General features: G+C 38.8%; 2 protein-coding genes and 1 long non-coding RNA gene across 7 annotated transcripts in view; 2 read left to right on the forward strand and 1 right to left on the reverse strand.

The window, feature by feature from the left end:
* The first annotated feature begins 655 nt into the window (after window positions 1-655).
* Window positions 656-8,162, forward strand: LOC135170690 (glutamine amidotransferase-like class 1 domain-containing protein 3, mitochondrial). 3 transcript variants are annotated; one of them, XM_064136732.1, is made up of 5 exons: window positions 656-881; window positions 939-1,228; window positions 2,075-2,238; window positions 3,210-3,454; window positions 7,887-8,162. In XM_064136732.1, the coding sequence occupies exons 1-4, from the start codon at window positions 747-749 to the stop codon at window positions 3,422-3,424; spliced, it is 804 nt and encodes a 267-aa protein (XP_063992802.1). In that variant the 5' UTR covers window positions 656-746; the 3' UTR covers window positions 3,425-3,454; window positions 7,887-8,162. The 3 variants fall into 3 exon arrangements, with proteins under 3 accessions (XP_063992802.1, XP_063992803.1, XP_063992804.1); XM_064136733.1 differs by lacking the exon at window positions 7,887-8,162 and adding an exon at window positions 6,422-6,615; XM_064136734.1 differs by lacking the exons at window positions 3,210-3,454; window positions 7,887-8,162 and adding an exon at window positions 2,722-2,935.
* The window catches only part of LOC135170689 (uncharacterized), a 63,828-nt gene continuing 48,212 nt past the window's right edge, over window positions 3,456-19,071 (reverse strand). For all 3 annotated transcript variants that reach the window (XM_064136730.1, XM_064136729.1, XM_064136731.1), the window contains 2 exons: window positions 7,731-7,768; window positions 3,456-5,301 (listed from right to left, as the gene is read on the reverse strand). In XM_064136730.1, coding sequence (XP_063992800.1) covers window positions 4,366-5,301; window positions 7,731-7,768 — 974 coding nt within the window. In that variant the 3' untranslated portion in view covers window positions 3,456-4,365. The remainder of the gene's footprint in view (window positions 5,302-7,730; window positions 7,769-19,071) is intronic.
* Window positions 17,373-18,987, forward strand: LOC135170493 (uncharacterized). Its single transcript, XR_010300386.1, has 3 exons — window positions 17,373-17,606; window positions 18,145-18,524; window positions 18,588-18,987. It is a non-coding gene; the product is annotated as an uncharacterized LOC135170493 (long non-coding RNA).

Below are 19,071 nucleotides of genomic sequence, written 5' to 3' on the forward strand. Positions count from 1 at the left end.
TCAATTAGTCCCAACGATTAGCTGATGATAAATTGATATTTCATTGATGAAATTGATTGTCAAAATTTGATTGAAAAAATTGTTTATCAATTGCTCCAGAAAGATTTTCTTCTTCACAAGCGGATTATGCGAAAAATAAATAGCGACTTCGACGTAGCATTCGAACACGATATGAATTTTATCACCATTGACCTTTGTGTTTTGCTAATTGATAGGACGTAATTCAAAGGAAATATGTCTCCAAATTGGATCTCGAAATGCGATCATAAACGGTACCATCAGATAGTAACAATAAACACGATCTCCGCAGGATGCATTCGATTACCCCATACACATTTTTATTTACGATGATTTTTCATTTATTTAGTGCAAAATGGCCCAGAAGTTCATTACACATCACGAGAAAGATCGCCTACATTTTCTAAAAGTCTAAAGTTTATTTATCTATTTTTGACGTTTTTTTTTTCATTTCTATTTTTATTTATTACGAACGACTAAAAACATTATCGAATAACTTCTAACTGTAAAAATTTAAATTCAATGAATTTCTGCATTACCAAACGCTGCTTACTCCCTCACATATGTTCACAATTGACTTTACCGACTGCCAGTCACTACCAGTTCCGTAAAACAAATTCAACCGCCTCTCCTTCAAATTCAACATTCACAAACCCAAAATAATGATCAGTTAATTGAAATCCCATTAAAGTGATTCAGCCGTCAATAAATTTCCCCACCACCTAAAGATGCTCCGTGCAATCGCTCCCCGGACCCTCCAGCTGATCTCTCCAGGATGCGTCAAGACTCCAGCCTCTCACCTCTCCACAACCGTAACCAATAAAACAGCGAAAGAAACTTGTGACCCCACACCAGTTGTCGTTGTGAGTGAAATCATCATTAATCACCCCCTTCCGCAAACTAATTAATCCCTGTCACAGGTTCTCTGCGGCTGCGGTGGCCTCGATGGTACAGAGATATCCGAATCCATTTCTCTCGCTATAAATCTCTCGCACCATAATTTCTATCCGAAATTCTTCGCTCCCGACATGGAGATATGCGGTGTCGTCGATCATTTGACGAAGGAGCCTGATACATGCGGTTTACCGAGAAATTCACTAGTCGAGGGGGCACGATTAGCCAGATCGTCTATCAAATCATTGAGCGATTGTAAAGCTCTCTGTGGCGAGGCCTTAATTATACCCGGAGGTTTTGGAGCTGCTCGAACCATGTTAGACATCATTAGAATTTTCATTGTCTTCTAAAAAATTTTCTAATTTTTCAGTTGAATTTTTTTTGTTTTATTGCAAGTTTTCATCGAATTTAAACAGAACCGCATAAAATAGTCGTATCATACTGTATATAATATTTAGTATATGGTATATACTATAACTATTTTATGCGGTTACTATATTATATAGTACTAGAGTATAGTAAAGACTATAGTATTATATAATATTATATTCTACTAGTATATTATATTATTATTAGATTATATATTATATAATATTATATTATATAGTAAATATATAGTAGGTATATTATATAGTAGTATGTAGTGTTTCATGGTGGAAATTTTTGGTTGATTTAACGGTTAAAGTAAAATTTCAGGACTAACACAACAAATTTTATTTGAGAAAATATGAATTTATTTGTGTTCGGGTCAAATCCTCACAAACACATGAAATTTCACTTTATCATCGACAGAATTTTTTTTTCTAGCTGAAGGGGTGTCATTTTCTGTAGTACTCAAACTCGAATTTACGTCTGACATTTGAATTACCGCAGACCTGGGTATTTTTTCAAAAATTTTCAATTTTTCATTTACGAAGTATCCAGTTGTTCTCGTATTTCAAGGTACCGTTGTCCGAAAATCAACATTATTAATCGATATTGAGTTCTGCAGGAACCTTTCCCGACGTTTTAGTGAATACGAAGTAAATACTTGATTGTTTCGATAAATTTCCAATACATTTTTTAACTGCTACCAAAATCCGAATTTCTCAGTTGTGAGAGGGTGAGGGAAGACGAACCAACTAAACTTATTACAAAATATCCTTTCACTTTTCAACGATAGGAGTGACTTTGCATCTAAGGGAGCTGAATGTACCCTAATACCCGACTTGAAACGAGTCATCCAGGAGTTCAATTGTGAGAAAAAGCCTATTGGTACGATTTGTATTGCGTCAGCCCTCGTTGCAAGAGTTCTTGAGGGCGTCAAAGTGACCCTTGGAAAGGAAGGTAATGTCTGATCCTCAAAAGAATCATAACTTCACATCATATAATTTTTCCGTGCTGATCTTCACATTTCCGCATCCGGTAATTGGCAATGGCCCTTCCTCGAACTGGAAGAAATAAAAATCACTAAAAAAAAATGTCGGCCATGACGAGTGGCCTAGGGATTTTTATTCGCCTTTGGCTCTGGCAACAGTACCACGCGAATAAAAATCCCTAGCGCCCTAGGCGTGTGCCTTCGGCTCGTCCTGAAACCTCTCACGCGCCCAAAAACCCTTTCCGTACTGATATTCACGTTTTTGCGTCCGGGGATTGGCACTGGCTCTTCCTCGAACTCAAAAAAGTCAAAATCACTAAGGAAAAATGGCGTTCATAGTTGGTGGCCTAGGGATTTTTAGTTGCGTTGTAGTATCGTTAAATCCTAAGGCGAGTAAAAATCCCTAGTGCCGTAGGCACTTGCCTTGAGCTCATTCTAAAACCTCTCACCAGCCCAAAAACCCTTTCCCGTACCGATCTTCACCCCGCTGTCAGAGGGACTACTTAAAAATGATGGTGTAGTCCTCTCCGTCTCCGAAGTGTTTTTTTCCATTGAAATTCGATAACATTAGAATGAGGAGAAACGAAGATATGAGGATGCTTCATTTAAAATTAAGAAGATTGGGAAGACGTCATTCCAAACCCCCAACTACCATTTTTTTTTCAACTTTTTGGCAGAACAATCGAATGATTTCTTGATTCAGGGTTTCAAAAAAACTCTGAAAATGAGAATTCCGTGTAGTCACATAGGGATTAAGAATTATTTGCAATTAAAAACCAGCAGACACCCCAGCACTGCGGGTGGCGCCCTGCCCCTTCTGGGGTGAGGTACTACGACGCCGCTGGGGTCACTCAAACCCCCAGATCTGAGCCTCTACTTCAGTCAATCCTCTTTGATGACGTCCATCATGTCGTCAATATCCTAGTGATGATATTTTCAGGATCTAAGGAAGAATGGCCTTACGCGGAGGCTATCCGCAGGGTCAAGGACATGGGTGCAAAAGTCGAGGAACAGGATGTCAAAGGTGTTACCTACTGTGAAAAGTACAACGTTTATTCCACCCCGGCCTGGATGTACTCGCAAGCCACTTACCACGAGGTTCACCAGGGGATTGGAAATATGATTGAACAAATGAAGAAGAAAATTGTTCGTTAAAGTCAGAATGACAGACACCACCATCATGAAGTAAGATTTACTAAAAATATTTTTTATTCAGGTTGTTTTATCACGTCCATGACAACTTTACAATCGCGAGATATATTTCTTATCCGTTGTATTATACCAAGAATCTTCCCGACAGAGTCGACAGATTAGGCTAGAGTTAGAACTACAATAGTCAACAACAAATTATAACAATGGATTTGAACCTGTTGATTCAGTCGTGGTACAACTTTATCAACAGCTCCACCGGAGATGATGAACAGTTTTCAATTTCTTGAAATTTAAAAGCTCAAGATTTCAAGGAAAACTTTCAATGTCGATTGGAAAGAGAAATTTATTGGCAGCTTAATTATTCATTCGTAGTAATATCATGTCGATGTCAACTTGATGGTTGCATTTTCCTTCCTCAATCCAGATGATTTACCGTTATGTAAACAAATATATTTAACTAAAATATGCGGAATGCCAATAAATCCCCCACCATCTCCTTGATTTTGAAGTCTACAGAAAACTTTCCATAGCAATAGAAATCCTCCTCACTCATCAATACCAATTGATACTTTCACTTTTACAGAATAATATTATAATAAAATAAAAATAATAATAATTAAGTCCATGATATTTTACCAGTGGCCACCTGAGGAGAAGATCATAGTGTTGTTTTTTCATAATTGTTGATGAATTTTCCAACAACTGATAAAACTTCACTACACTCTTCTCCAAAATAATTTCAACAAATCATCCCACGATACCCACAGTTAATCCCGATAAAAAATAGAACTGCAAAAGAGAAGAAAAAATTATTCAGACTTTGGTTCTAATCTTTCGAGGCCAGATTCCGCTGGGATGCAAATCCCTAAAGCACTCTCAACACTCGCTCCACCTACACTATTAGCACGTATCAAATAATCATGATGATTTACAATGGCGATAGCTCAGCTGAGGGCGAGCAGTGGTTCGACATTGGTCATGCGTGATTTCCTGGCCTTGTCATCCTGGAATTTCCTCATCTTGATCAATTTCCTCTTCCCCTGACTGAGTTTCTTCCCAGGAGTTTCGGTGGTGGTAGTCATGCCATTGACATCTTCATCACCTTGTTCCTCCAACATCCTCAACGTTTCGATGATGTTCCTGGGTTCGTTCGCCCGACCCTTCGTTCCATTTCGGTTGGCGTAAACGACGGACAGATGCGAGAAGCTGGACTTCGGTGGAGCTGTGATGTCCGCGAAGTCACGGAAATTGGCGAAGAAGTCACCACCACGAATTGGCTGGGGTTTGGGATTGCGATAGTAAGCGCGACCTCTGGCGGTGTTGGAGGAGTAATAAGGATTGTAGAGGCTCTCATCAACCGAGTACTCCTCCGCGTCTTTGTCCTCTGGATAGTAAGTCCCACCACGAATGACGCCGAAGTTTCCTGATCCTAGAAGAGGATGTTGTGTATTGTCCTTTACATTGGAGGCAGCAGCTTGATAAGCGGCATTACGATCTCTCTGGAAGTAGCCGAGGAAGCGATTCGGCCGGAATCTCTGCTGCTGCTGTTGCTCAGCATATGACAGCCGATGATTAGCGAAGAGTTCCGCGAACGATGGGAAGAAGTTCTGGCTGTCAGGAACGATTGATCTATCGTCTGGTCTTGGCTCGGGATTCCGGACGGGTTCTGATACTGTAGCTGTGACCCTAGTCTCCTCGATGATCGGTGACGAAGTGACTGATGAAACTTCCGACAGCGTGACCTTTGGCTCGTCCACCGGTTCCTCGATCTTCGGGTTCGGCTGAGCGGAAGCGGCTTCGTCGGGCTCCATGTACATGTCCGAGTCGTCGGAGTCCTCGTAGTCACCAGCGTGCGCCTCCGACGCCGATGCTACTGAATCCTGGAAGCAGAAAGGAGATGGATTACTTTTGAATCAACTTCGCGAGGATGAGGGGGAGTGGGAAGAGAGAGGCTGTTGCCTTGACATTTAGGAGCACGTGTGCAGGGACCTTTCGGTGAGGTACCGCTGTCTATCGTTCGGTCTAAGTATAATCCGATTCAACTGATCGGTTCGGCTCTGGGATCTCAGGCGGCGGGCAATTCAGGTGAGCCGGTGGGCAATGGATGAATGCCGCGGGCACACTGGGACCAATTACAACACACTGACACACCTTGGTATTGTTACCCAGTATGTCAAACCACCAGCCTCCGCGGGCGTTATTTCATGCTCCTGTATTCAAATCAAGAGTCACCGGACCCTCTCTCTCTCCGATGCGGGGATCAATTGTGAAATTTTGGAACAGGAGGGGAGACGGTGTCGTTACAATCTCCTGATTTGCTTGAAATATTTATATCGGATTGATGATGAAGCTAACTATCTAAGAAAAGTTGATGACAGGGAGGTTAGGTCCAAATTTATTTGATCAAAAACAATTGTTTTCAGATATAGAAACACTGCAACTGCATTCTCCCATTTTTCGGGTCATTATTCCAACCCTTACACATACTCGAGGCAAATTTATTGTTATTTTTTATCTTTTTCATCGCATTTTGGCGCCAGCAGTTGCTGACTGTTAGTCCCACCTCGACGATCAGCTGTTCACGCGGTCGCCATAATTTCGAAGATCATGTGACTGGCTTGTGGCGCCTCTGGCGGCCGTCGCGGAGAAGTTCGTGAGAAATTGTGCAGCAGATTCGATGACAAGACCGCTGAAAGACTCTATTATTGCACAGTCATAATGTTGTGATCTGTTAACGCCTACATTGTTGACTCAATATGTCTTCGTGACATTTATGATCAACAGCATAAAGAATCGTTGTCCGATTTCGATCTTCTACCGCCGTGTAATGACTTCCACGGTGTCTTCACAACTAAAAATTATTTCTATAGTCAAAGAGCCGTCTTTATTCCCTATTACGTTACGAAAAGACTTTTTGTTCTTTGATTTTGTATGGAAAAATGTGAATGAATTCAATTGCTGGGTCGAGTTTGTAATAGCTTCAATTATACTGTCATCCAGAGATAGGCGATTCCTCTGCAGCTGTCACTGTCGTAAGATCAATCTCGGATAGTGAAAGAGAGACGCTATTACTCGCAATGATGATTGCACTGGTACTCGATGATTATTATATTAACACAAGCGATCGAGTAGGAACATGAGGGCAGATGAATTATATACGAATTAAGGACAATCATTGTTGAAAAAAAAAACGCTTAAGATGGATGATCGTAATGAGGAGAGTTGAAGTAGGTGGGCAGATCTGTATTAGACGGTGAAAGTGAAGGTTCATAAAAATCCATTGTCTGAGTTTAACTATGTTATTATATTTTTTATTATTGGTTGAGGTAAAATTCGAGACGTAATGATCATCCTGAGGAAATCGGCGTTTTCGAGTGATGTAATTGAGTTTCCGAGATTTTTTCCGAGATTATGTGAAGAAAATGGGATGAGTTTTTCGCGGTGAGGAGATTATAAAATCGTTATGAACCGTGATAAGTGGATTGATTATACAACTGATTGGAAATGATAAGAATCGATTGTTTTCGTAGACTTTACTGGACATGATTTGACGTTAAACATTTTTGGTGAAAATGATGAGATCAATTTTCGAGGAAATTAAAACGATTTTTGATAAATCGAATGAAGTTATTTATTTGCAAATATCACTTTTGGATTGAGATGGGCGGATGTTCCAAGTTCTGGGGTTTTCAAAATTTTTGCAGATTCTTTTCCTACACTTTTATCAGCCCCAAGTAAGAACTTTTGAACATATATTCAATAAAAAATTTACTACCGATCAGCTGTCAGCGAGCATCTTCCCTGGAGGCTCACTATCGTTGGTGACTACCAGATGGCGCTGACTTTCGGCGGGAAGGACTGCCGGTGACAGCTGATCGGCAGTCAGCTGTTCAGTTCGATTAATATTATGAAAAATGTTAACTTAATTAACATAAAATTATGTTCACAAATTCATAAAATATTAACGTATTCAAAATCTGCCAAAAGATTTTCTGTTTTGTCCTGTTCCCTTCGTCAAAAGATCTCCTGTCCTGAATCCATGATGACGACTCGAAGGTCGCCATTGCTATGATCACCATAAATCATTAATATCTCCGTTACTAAAACCATTTTTCATATTTTTAACGCAATTCTCTTGCAAAATATTCAATTTTCCTTTCTTGCTCCAGTCAAATTGATAATTTACAAGAGTCCCTGAGTGACAGGTAATCGAGTGAAATTTTTTTAATGAAAATGGCCCAAAATAATCGATTTAGATCTCGTTCTAAAGATAATGAAACCGGTCCTTAAATAATTATTTCCAATTTACCTCATGGCCAGACTGATCTTCAGGCACTGCGCCTCCATCTGCAACAAAAAATAATAAAAAAATCAGCAACATTCATCCAGAATTATTCCTCGTATTCAATAAATATATCAACAATGTAACAACTCATATTTTTAATTTATTAAATCGTTATTTCAGATGGAGATAATGTTCAAGGGTAGACGATTTGTAACAAGTTGAATAAATCAAGCAACAGAGCCACCCACAACCGGACAACATCTGCCAACTGCATAGAGAAGTGTAAGTGAACCAACCGGTCGCATTTATCACTTGCACCTCGACATTCAGACCCGGATAATGCACCTCAAGGACAACTGCGGAGGTTATTTATAAATTCGAAAAATCGTCATGTGATTTGATTGAAAAATAAATTATTCAAATTGAATACCGCGCGCAGAGAAATTTCTAGGGAAAATTAAGGCGTCAGCACAGGAAATGAGGCGCCGTGTCGGTAAAGAAGAAAATCCAGTGCTGGTACAGACAATTTTGATGTCTTAAACGTGAATTGTCCCTAAATTCTATGAAAATTCACCAGAAATCCCCAGACCTTTAGTTTTGCCTTAACAATATTAAATTTGTTTACGTCCAGGGGATTACAACAGTTCCCAGGACTCGTAGCAGAATTTTAATAGGAAATTTCTGTCTGTGTGAAAATAAATTTGATAGAATTTTGTTTTTTGCATTCTTCCGAAGGGGAGATCGTACACTGCAGGAAAACCTGTTCCTTCACCCCGTTTTGAACCTCTGAATTATCTCTCGGGTCTCTACTGGCACTGGTCGCCATTATTTATTCTATAAATCACTCAAACTTCACTTTTTATTCTCCCGTTTTTCTGAATTTTCTCGTGGAAAAGTGGAGAGATGTCTGGCGTTACGACTGCGGCAACTGTATCCCCCCGGGGGTTCAGCGATGTTTTAGGTACAGTGATGTCCGTCATATTAATTAATGGGCGGCTACTCCGTTCAGTCAGGATCACGATTAATTGCGCGAGGTTGAGACAGTGGATTTTCTTTTCGCCTGATCCTCTTGGCTTTGGGAGAAAGTGAATTATTAAAATTGAAAATCTTTTACAAAATTGTAGATTTTCACGATAATGCGAAAAGGGAAATTTTGCGTACTTGCAATTTATGGGGAGTAAAGTTTTCGGCACGTGGGGCCTATGTAATTTTTTTATTTCCAAAGTTGACGCGATTGGAAAAGTTTCATTATTACTCGTAGATTCGAAGTGGTAAATTTCAATATGATTGCTGATATAGGGAATTTAGTCGTGTGGTATCGTCGTACGAGACGAAGGCAGGATTGACGTGACACGCTCGTAAAAATCCCTAGACCTCGCACAGGAGCGACATTCCATGCGCGCAAAAATTCCTAGGCCTCGTATAAGACCGACACTCCATGCGAGTAAAAATCCCTAGTCCTCTCCTAGGATACACGACTTAAAATCCTTAGGCCCAGGCGACGGCTGTAAATCCCTAATCGTAAACGAGACGTGCCATGACACGTGATTAAAAATCCCTAACCTTCGGCTCCGACGATGACGCCCCGCGGCGGAAAATCCCTAGGGCGCTAGTCATAAACTATATGTTTCCATATTGATTTTCGCTTCTTCGAGATCGAGGGAGGATCGATGCCAATGTCCGGACGTCCGGATGTGTTGATGTGTTTGGATGATTATGTGTTGACATGTCAATGGAGGGAATATCTGTGATAAATCAGGGAGGAACATTACTACACAGGGTTGAACAGTATAAACAGGAAGTTCATACGATATTTTTTCAGATAAAAACTTGTAAATTTTAGAAAAATCAAAAATATAAACAATTAAAAAATTAAAAAATTGAAAAATTAAAAAATTGAAAAATGTTATAGAAAGGTAATCAATACATATTGCGTTAAATTTTATCGACTTTTACTCCGCTTGATAAATAACGCCGAAGGATCGACGTAAGAACAGTGTAAATTCCATTAAAATCTTATGAAAAATTAGTCTCTCTCGGTAACACCGCTCCTATCACTTCCACTCCTTCATTATTCAACAAGAGAATGGCCTTTCCTTCCTCCCTTCTTAAAAACCCCATCACTCTGTTATAATCACTAATCAAAGAAAGTTCCACAAAACCCGAGGAAGTCATATTTCCATCTACCCGTAATGCCCCGCTACGTGCTCCATCAGCGAATCCACAAGGTAGTTAACCAGCTCCCTATACTCGTTCAGTGAGAGAAATAAATTAGTGTTCCCCCGGAAGCAAACATTTATCATCTACTGCGGGAAAAATACCATTTCCCCAAATGATAATCAAAATCATCAAACGCAGCAATGGAAAATCGAAAAAAAATGGAGAACAAATTGTAACAAATTCTCTTTAATTCCCAACACAGATTCACACATAATTCTGTACCACTTCAGTCTCATGAAATAATTTTACTCTGCACCGAGAGAAAAATATAATTTTGCCAGTTAAATATCTTTTTGACAATAATTTTAAGTGAATTTTCGAATGGAAATTTTGGGCATTTGTTTATTCAGAACAAAAATGACTGGCAAAATAATATTTTTCTCTCAGTGTGAGTAACCGAAAATATTATATGCAAATACATTTGTTATTGAGAACAAATTCTGAAATTATCGATTAATTATAATGTCGATTTCTATCATTTCTAGCGCTTCGGAAGCAGTTCTCGATCTCTCCGATTACTCACTTTTCTCTTTTTACTGTCTCTTGAAATTCTAATTGATTTTCTACAACAGAATCATTCGAAATGATGAATAAAACGTGAATTCTCTCATGAATTCTGTCATAGTGATCTCTATCCACCTCTCGTCCCCACTAGGAAGTGATTTAAATCAATTCCGAGATATCCATTTCTCGCAGAACTCTTTCTCTCCCGTTAGATAGAAAAAAAAAAAACAATGAAAAACAATGTCAATTGATGCCGCGTGTCCAACCGATAAATTCGTTCACTGTTTATTTCCCGCTTTGTAATATTATTTGCTTTTAATCTCGAGTTGACCGGTGACTCAATGAATTGCCAATTTGTTACTCGAGAAAGAGTTTCACCGTTTCTCGTCTTTATACTGACTCTCTTCCTTATTCTAGATTAACATCACGAGATAAGTGAAGATTTAATCGTCAAAGGGGGGGGGGGGTCTTGGAGTCGGAAAATTCAGGAGGTGAATTTATTCTTGAGCTTCGGAATTTTTTCGTGAAGATGACTAGCGAGTGATGATAGTGAAATGGATGGGAATTGTTGTGCAAGATGACTTGATTTAACATGTCAGACGCGAGAATGTGCCTTAATAGACATCTTCGCAATAACTAGACTTTCGAATCTATTAGAATGTTTTTTAGTGTCTAGAAGAGACATTTGATGGAGAAAACTCTAATTTTCACACATATTTATCATATACATGTCTTCCAATTTTATTTTCTTTGTCATTGAACCTAAACTGATGCCAATGTTCCATAATTGTTGTGTACCGAAGTGCATAATTTGAGAACGTAACTGAAAAATTGGCATTTTGTACACAAACAATGATGGAGACTCTAAATTTCTTCAACAAGTCCACTAATTCTCACATACTCTTCCGGAATATTCGATTTATATACTTTGAATGATCGCTGACCAATGGTATGGGACAAATGCATTAAAAATGACGACCTAATGAAGAGGATCTGACTCACACGTTGTACCAGAATTAGAGTACCACGGCGTATAATTATTGAACATCAGTTGAAAATTATTATCATGTATACAAATAGTTACGCTGAACCTCATTTCCACTGACAAGTCCCATAATTATCGCGCGCAGTATCTTAACATTTCACTCTCCGACTTTGAATTATCAGTGGATAATAACAAAGGACATGCCCATTTGAAATAATTCCCGGAGCAACAATAATGCAACAAAATATGAGTAGACGTAGCCCAATAATGCGTTCGCCAGGTCCTTGAAAAATTCATCCACCGGCTGTTAAAATTCATGCAGGAGATTAGAGTCAGGACGTAGTATAATTTTCGAGGACTACAATGAAACAAACTTCCTCGACGTGTACACTAAAATTACTCAGAATTTTTTCCAGTGTAGTCCCGGATTATTCTGTCGTTTTGAATAATTACTTGATATCACTTATCCCTGAAGTATCTCATGTGATTCCAAAAACTTTAAATTTCATTAATTATTCCTATTATTCTAATTAAAAATTCCAATTAATTATTCTAATTAATTATTCGTATTATTCTCGTGGCCGAGTGAGGGGGTTTCAGGTATCAATGACGCGGGAGTTCGATTTTTTCCATCGAATATAAAGTCTGATGGTTCACAGCCCATTCACGATATTTTTACAACAAAATAATGTTCAATTTTCATTCAAATGTTTGAGAATTCATCGACAATTGACAAAAACGAATGACATTTCAGACCGTTCGACTTCAGACTGACACCACGTCCACTCCATCACGTTCTGATCGCGATCTCGTTACTGTTGTTGTCATTATTTTTGAATAAATTTCCAAGATCAAAGTCCGATCAATTTCTGGTGATAACCGACCTGATCAGATGATACCTGACCACAGTCGGATGACTTTCTGATCCTAACTCAGGGTACCCTGACCCGAATCTCCACTCGCGTTGACCTTTCCTCGTTCGGGAATTAGCATTCGCCCTTTTCCGACCTCGAAAAAGTGAAAATTACTGCGGACAAATATCGATCATGACTAGTTCCTAATAATTTTTAGTCATTCAATGACTGAAATTGATTCAAACATTTGAAAATCGTGAAGTCCAGATAAAATTGCATAAAGGGAAGGATTAAAAATACATTCAATATGATAATTCCACTGCAAAAAAAGTATAATTTTGCCAATCATATTTGTTATGGACAAACAAATGCACGAAATTTCCACTGGAAAATTCGCTGTAAATTTTTATTAGAATAATATTCAATTTAATTAGTAAAATTATATTTTTAATTCAGTCTATTATTTTCTTTAATAGAATAATAATTCAATGACACAGAATTCCATACTCCGCGGGGATTTAATAACCCCTCCGACAACTGAAAACTCTTTTGCATGAATAATTACCATTAAAACTTAATTGCCCCAATTATGATATAATTAAAGTGGGTTGAAAAATCGAGTTATTTCGAATTATTGAGGAATGATTGCGTAGAAGTAATAAAGGAGATACGAAGGACGCTGAGATTCAAATCATGGGAATCGTGATATTATTGTGGGAATCGTGGGAGTCGACTGCCACACCTTGAGGCCCGCCATTCAAATCCACGTGGTCGAACTTTTATTCGTGTGTAGAATAAAATCGAGAGGATGGTCGTCGACTTCCAATCCCGTACAATTATTTATTTCTCGGCAAAGCCGACGCATTACTTGTGACTTCTTTATCGATGCAACTTTGAAAAAAAATATTTAACGAAAAGCCTCGAGATTTTTTCCAGTTTTCTTGCGCTGGGAATTTTATAAATAATTTACTTTCATACTTGGGGAATTATATTAATTGGTGTGACGACTTCCAGAGCAATCAACATAATTTCAGACTTGAATTCCTCCTACATTTTTTTAAATACGTAAATGGGGATTATTTTAGTTATTAGAAGAGACATTGGAAATTGCGTAATTAATTATATCTACAATCATGGAATGTTTTTATGAAAAGCAAATTTTTTAAAAGTATTTCTACCCACAAACACACAAACGATAATCTTCTTGATTAATCAAATATTAATGAACTATTTAATGGAATTTCTGAATAAAATTCTCCAGAATCTCTCCTAAGAGAATTTTTATAAGCTGCAATAAAAAGTAAATAGAATTTTTGGGAGAAAGCGTTAGGTTTTCTATTACTTTTCCTACGTGTGTAAACCTTTCATATACATAAAAACAGGAGTTAAAAAAACGTTAAAATTTTTAAGGCTTATCATCTAGAAAATATTCAAAGCCAAACTTTCGTTGAATCTTCAATGCATGTTACGAAAATCATCTTGACATACTGTTTTCGGTCGAATGTCAATCATTGAACTTTCTCCCGAAGGCAGAAGCATCTTGAGAACCATTGACTTACAAAAATACAGATGAATAATCGAAGAAAATTTATAATATTCGATATGAGTGATTTTCAAGAAATATCGATTCGACTAGATTAAAATTCTTATTTATTAATAATTATTTCGTTATTTTGCGATTTAAGATTCACAAAAAAACTAATTAATAATTCAAATCATCTTTCCAAAAACAATAAATTGAGGTGCAAAAATTACAACGCCCCATTTCCCAGTTTTTGGTTAATACCTTATATTATAAGAAAAATAAGAGATAACATAAAAAAATATATAATAAAATATATAAAATAAAAAAATAAAAAGTTGCCTCCTAAGCATCACTAAGTAAAGCTTTAGACTATGCTATACCTCGCAATTGCATACCAGCATTTGTTTTGGGTTTCTAGGTTTGGGATTTTAGGTTTCTCCACATAGATAATATCAATAATTTGGCTGTGATATTTATTTATCCTCCCATCCTCATGTGAGAACACGAGTGCGTGCCAATAATAAAGAGTTCAAAGAGTTCAAGTTAAAGTAATTCATTATGTTGCTACATTTATTTATCTACTTTTACCCATATCCCAATCCTATCCTTCATTCTGGTCACCAAGAATTATTCGTCTGCGATGGGGCACAACGGATGACATTTAAGTATACTTCTTTCATTTTCGTCATCTCCATGAAGGACAAATCAGTTACGAAAAATCATACGAAACCGGCAAATATGCAAGATATGACCTAAATAGTCTCGTAAACACATGATCAAAAATGACGGATTGCATTCCTGATCGATTCAGCACTGGCCTTGACAATGTAACCACGTGTATCCATAGTAAACCCATACCACAAACCCACCAAAGGCCAAACCCATTGGGGTTCGATGGCACTTTCACGACCGCACACTGTAATTATCATTGATCACCGCACTGTTCACATTTGGAAACCAGTTTTTCACGATCTCACCGGATTTACAACTCGTCCCGTTGATACCACTGCGTCCGTTACCCATCCTTATCACACCCGAATCGCGAAAGTCCGTGCAAATGATGAAAAAAAAATATTGAAGTTAGAGAATAAATGGAACAACATGTCCGCCAAAGTTAATCTCCCATCGGGTGGCTGATGATTGCGAAATACATCGTGCATTAATATCAATCACAACTGAATGTACCTCCTTTCTTATTTCAGCAATTATATTAATTTTAGATCACGCGAGAAGCTCACGATTTAAGTGATTCTCTCGCTGTGGGATTGAATAATTAATTTGGTAAGAGGACTGGAGCGATTGGCAAATTACACCTGAGATTGATGGATTTTACATCAGGTGGACGAAATATCGTGATACAGCGAGAAATACTATTTCACTAATTTGTAATAACATGTCAACATGCGCATGCAAAGATACAGTGCGCTACTGCGCCACCTGGCGGAGGCGTCCCTGTACTGGGCGAGCGCGCGAAAATAACCCGCCAAGAGATGATCGTCAATCTGGCTCCCTATCTACCCTCATCAATGACCTCTTACCGATTCATTAATGACTAGATCATGTGAAAGACGTTTTTGACTGTCATTCCACATTTCCATCAATCGAAAAACGACGTTCATTCCTAGTAAATTATACATCAGCAGCTGATTTCAAATTCCTACCACTCGAAACCACTTCCACACGAGTTGATTCCCCTTATCAATAAATTCTTACCCCGAGATGAATTGATTTGTTTACGCCAGGTGTTGGCACTCCATAAAATGAGTTCAATACCTTCCATTGATCGCCTCCCCCTGCGATAACAGACCGCCATTCAGCTACCGCATGAATCAACAGAACCGGAGCTTCCGGGATGATCACCGGTACGTGATTCTCCATTTCTATCCCCATAATTGCGACTTTCACTGGATGCTGAACGACGAATCCCGACTTCCTGGTACCGAGATGATGTTCTGATCGCCAACGCTATCAGTTCAATCAATATCGTGGTGCGTCAATCACCCGTCGATAAAAAAAAATTCTACGATCCAGACAGTTCTCTCAATACCTCGCTATCTACCTGATAGATCAGTAGGAATGCTTTTCATTAAACCTCTTTCTCAAATGGAACTAATGTACATGACGTTAACAAGGTAAACCGTGTGGGTGTGCTCTACGACGCAAGGACGATGAATCCTTGTTACGGTTTTTCCTTCCTATATTATCTAGGCGCAGCATTAGGTCGTGAACTGGAACGTTGTTATTGGTACAAGGACGATGGCGATTCTTGCTGCGTGCCAGAGGCTGTCAATTAGATACGGATCCTCGGACTAGTACATTTTTCATAATCGGTGGGGGGTTTGTTGATCGTTCCCAGATGAGACAGCTAGAGTTTTATTGGAATGATGGAAGAGAAATCACTGATGAGATGAAGAGCCCGTGGTCCTGCGATTGGATGAGGCGCCTCCTGGCGGTGGCGTCCCAGTACTTCGGCGCCCGACGGAGACGATGACTCATGAATATAATTTATAATGACAATAAACCTTAATGCTCATGTCATAACATGACACCGGAGATCAATGAAGATATTTATTTATGACTATATATTGTTCAAGAGTAATCAGGTCAATGTATCCGCGCATACGTTGAGGTCAGAATCAACACGGGAGTCGCGACGGTCACGTACTACAATTTTATTATCTCGACATGAGCAGACATTATTCATGAGGGATTATTTGCACAAAAAGGGTGATGAAAAATATTAAGAACTGAAGAATAATGCAGTTGCTGGTAACGATGGTTGAGAGTTGAATAGGGTCAATGTCCGGGAAATGGTGAATCACTCGCATATGTAATGAGGTAAGACATGAGAGGATCACAAGGGTCACGTATCAAAGTTTTATTGCGTTGACGTGTGGAGTTATTATTAATGATGGAGTCAGAGGCGATCCGTGATGCATTGGGCGGTTGACGTTGGCGCCACCTTGCGGTGGCGTCCCCGCACTCGAGTCTTCATAACTTCCTTAACTGATGCCTGATCACGAGTGACCTGTTCCAGGCGGTTATTAACTGCAAATCTACATGTCAACAAAGAGATTAAGGAATTCAGTTATGGCATAACTTCAAGCCCAGCCATTGCGATTCGGTCATTCTCATGTCGGACGATGAATTCTCATATCAGTTAAGTGATTCCTCCCGACTGATGTCTGAGGCAGACAGGTGAAGTTCTAATTATGGATTGCAGCATCCAAGGAGGAGTCACTTGGGTCACGTGACCTAGCGTGACTCGTGAGCCTTGGCATGCATATTACTCATATAACTATATCTATTATCTCACACACACATGCAATATTCTTTTACAGTTGGACTGACTGGAGACAGTGCACCATAAGCGCCGTATTATGATCCTGCGATGCGTACGTTTTTTCACTGTTCTCCGCCCATCGAGACATTCATCATTTTTTTTTTTCCACTTTATTATTGTTGGAACATAACAATTTTGCGCACGGTTAATTGCAGAAGGAAGTCTGTGGAATGTTGTTGAAGGAACGAAAAATGAATGTTAGCGGGTCGTTAGTCTCTGGTGTGGCGCGTGTTTTTTTTTTTATCACTATGACTACGTAATTTCAATACGGCGAAAAACAATTTCTCTATTTTGTATATTTACCACGGGAGTAAGGGGAGAATTATTGTGATGCGGTAATTGTCGAATGGGAATTGAATGTGCATTTAGTTTTTACGAGTTGGAGAACTTTATGAGAGACGAGTGAAGAAACTCATTTCTCGGCCGTTCGAAATAATTGGAGAAGGAAATTTTTTTTTGGGAGTTTGTTGTAAGTATTGATTACGAAGTTGGTTGTTAAGATAATTTTCTGGTTAACTGCGTAAATTAGAAAGACTTCATTACACGTTTTGTCCGGTGTTTGAGTGTGTTCGAGATCAAGCTGAGCTCAAACTTGATTTTGGAGGCTAATATCACTGGAAAATTGAAATGTCGCTCGAATTAACATTTTTCAATGTTAACAATTATATAAATCTCATTTGCAAAAATATCTTGAGCTTTTAAGGCATCGAATTACGACTCGTAAATCGTATTGTAAAAATTACTTAATCTTGAAGGATTTAGTGTTTTCGCGGTCTCATTTCCGTCTCTTCAGTTTCTTAAATCCAAACTCTTTGCGGATTAATGATATGGTAACGTAAAAAATGTAAAACAAACGATAAATTACCGGTTGAGGAATTCATCAACACCAGGACCAGACGACCAAATAATTTTTGATTGATCGACCGTTCGATTCATTTATCACCCCAACATCTCACGAATCATCGTCCATTGACAAAACTAATTAATACCATCGCAACAAATTGCAGTCTCAGCGGTTCGATTATTCTCCATGGAAATTATTTATCCCCGCGAAAGTGTTACAAATACGCCTCTGGCAAAGTCACGGATGTCGGACGTTGCAGTGATGGAAAAACCGTAAATGTCGTGTTGTACATGAGAATCGAGGGTAGACAACACCAGAGTTGTGTTAATTCGACGCCGATCATGTCAATTATCCAATCCACAAGATCGCATCAAATATTTCTCATCGATGATGCCCTCAACACTGACGATTTGTTGTGTTATTTACAACCACTGCACGTTCATTCCTCCATTCTTCGACAAGATGTTCGAATTTTTAATTAAAAAAAGCAGTTTATGAGGTGCTCAAATGGGATAAAAAATGACTGCACCGGACTTTCACGAGGTATTATTTTAACAGGTTGCAAAATGCAATTTTGTTATATTTATGGCAGGATGAATTTTTCAGAAATTTTTTTATTACGCTGGTGAAGAAAAGCGAATATTTTCGAACACTGGGAACAGTGAAAGCGAGAATTGTCAGGGGCTAACGCCGGTCATCTGGGAAGCAAATGCGAGTGAAGATCGGCGAGGGCCGTATGAGAAAGAGTCTTATGCAATCGTAACTCATTTCGTATTCATGTGCGGGAGGTGAAAGACTTTCCTCCCTCGTTTGCTGGTCGCGGATATACTCGCGCAGATATCGATCTTCAGGCTCATTAGCACCTTCTCGCCATCGCAGTCCTTTGTTCCTTCGGGAGATCTGATGGCTGATAGTGGACGACGGTTCCGGCTTGGAGTTTTTCAGTTATTGTTGGTATAACGGATTGTTGATTACGACGAGGTAATTTATAATTACATTTGAAAGGGTTGGACTGAGTCGAACCGAAAATCGGTCTAAATCAACTTTTGAGTTAAAGCGATGCAATAAATCGAATCGGATCCAGGCAGAG

Source organism: Diachasmimorpha longicaudata, chromosome 17 (assembly GCF_034640455.1).
Source record: "Diachasmimorpha longicaudata isolate KC_UGA_2023 chromosome 17, iyDiaLong2, whole genome shotgun sequence".
NCBI classification, from domain to species: Eukaryota; Metazoa; Arthropoda; class Insecta; order Hymenoptera; family Braconidae; genus Diachasmimorpha; species Diachasmimorpha longicaudata.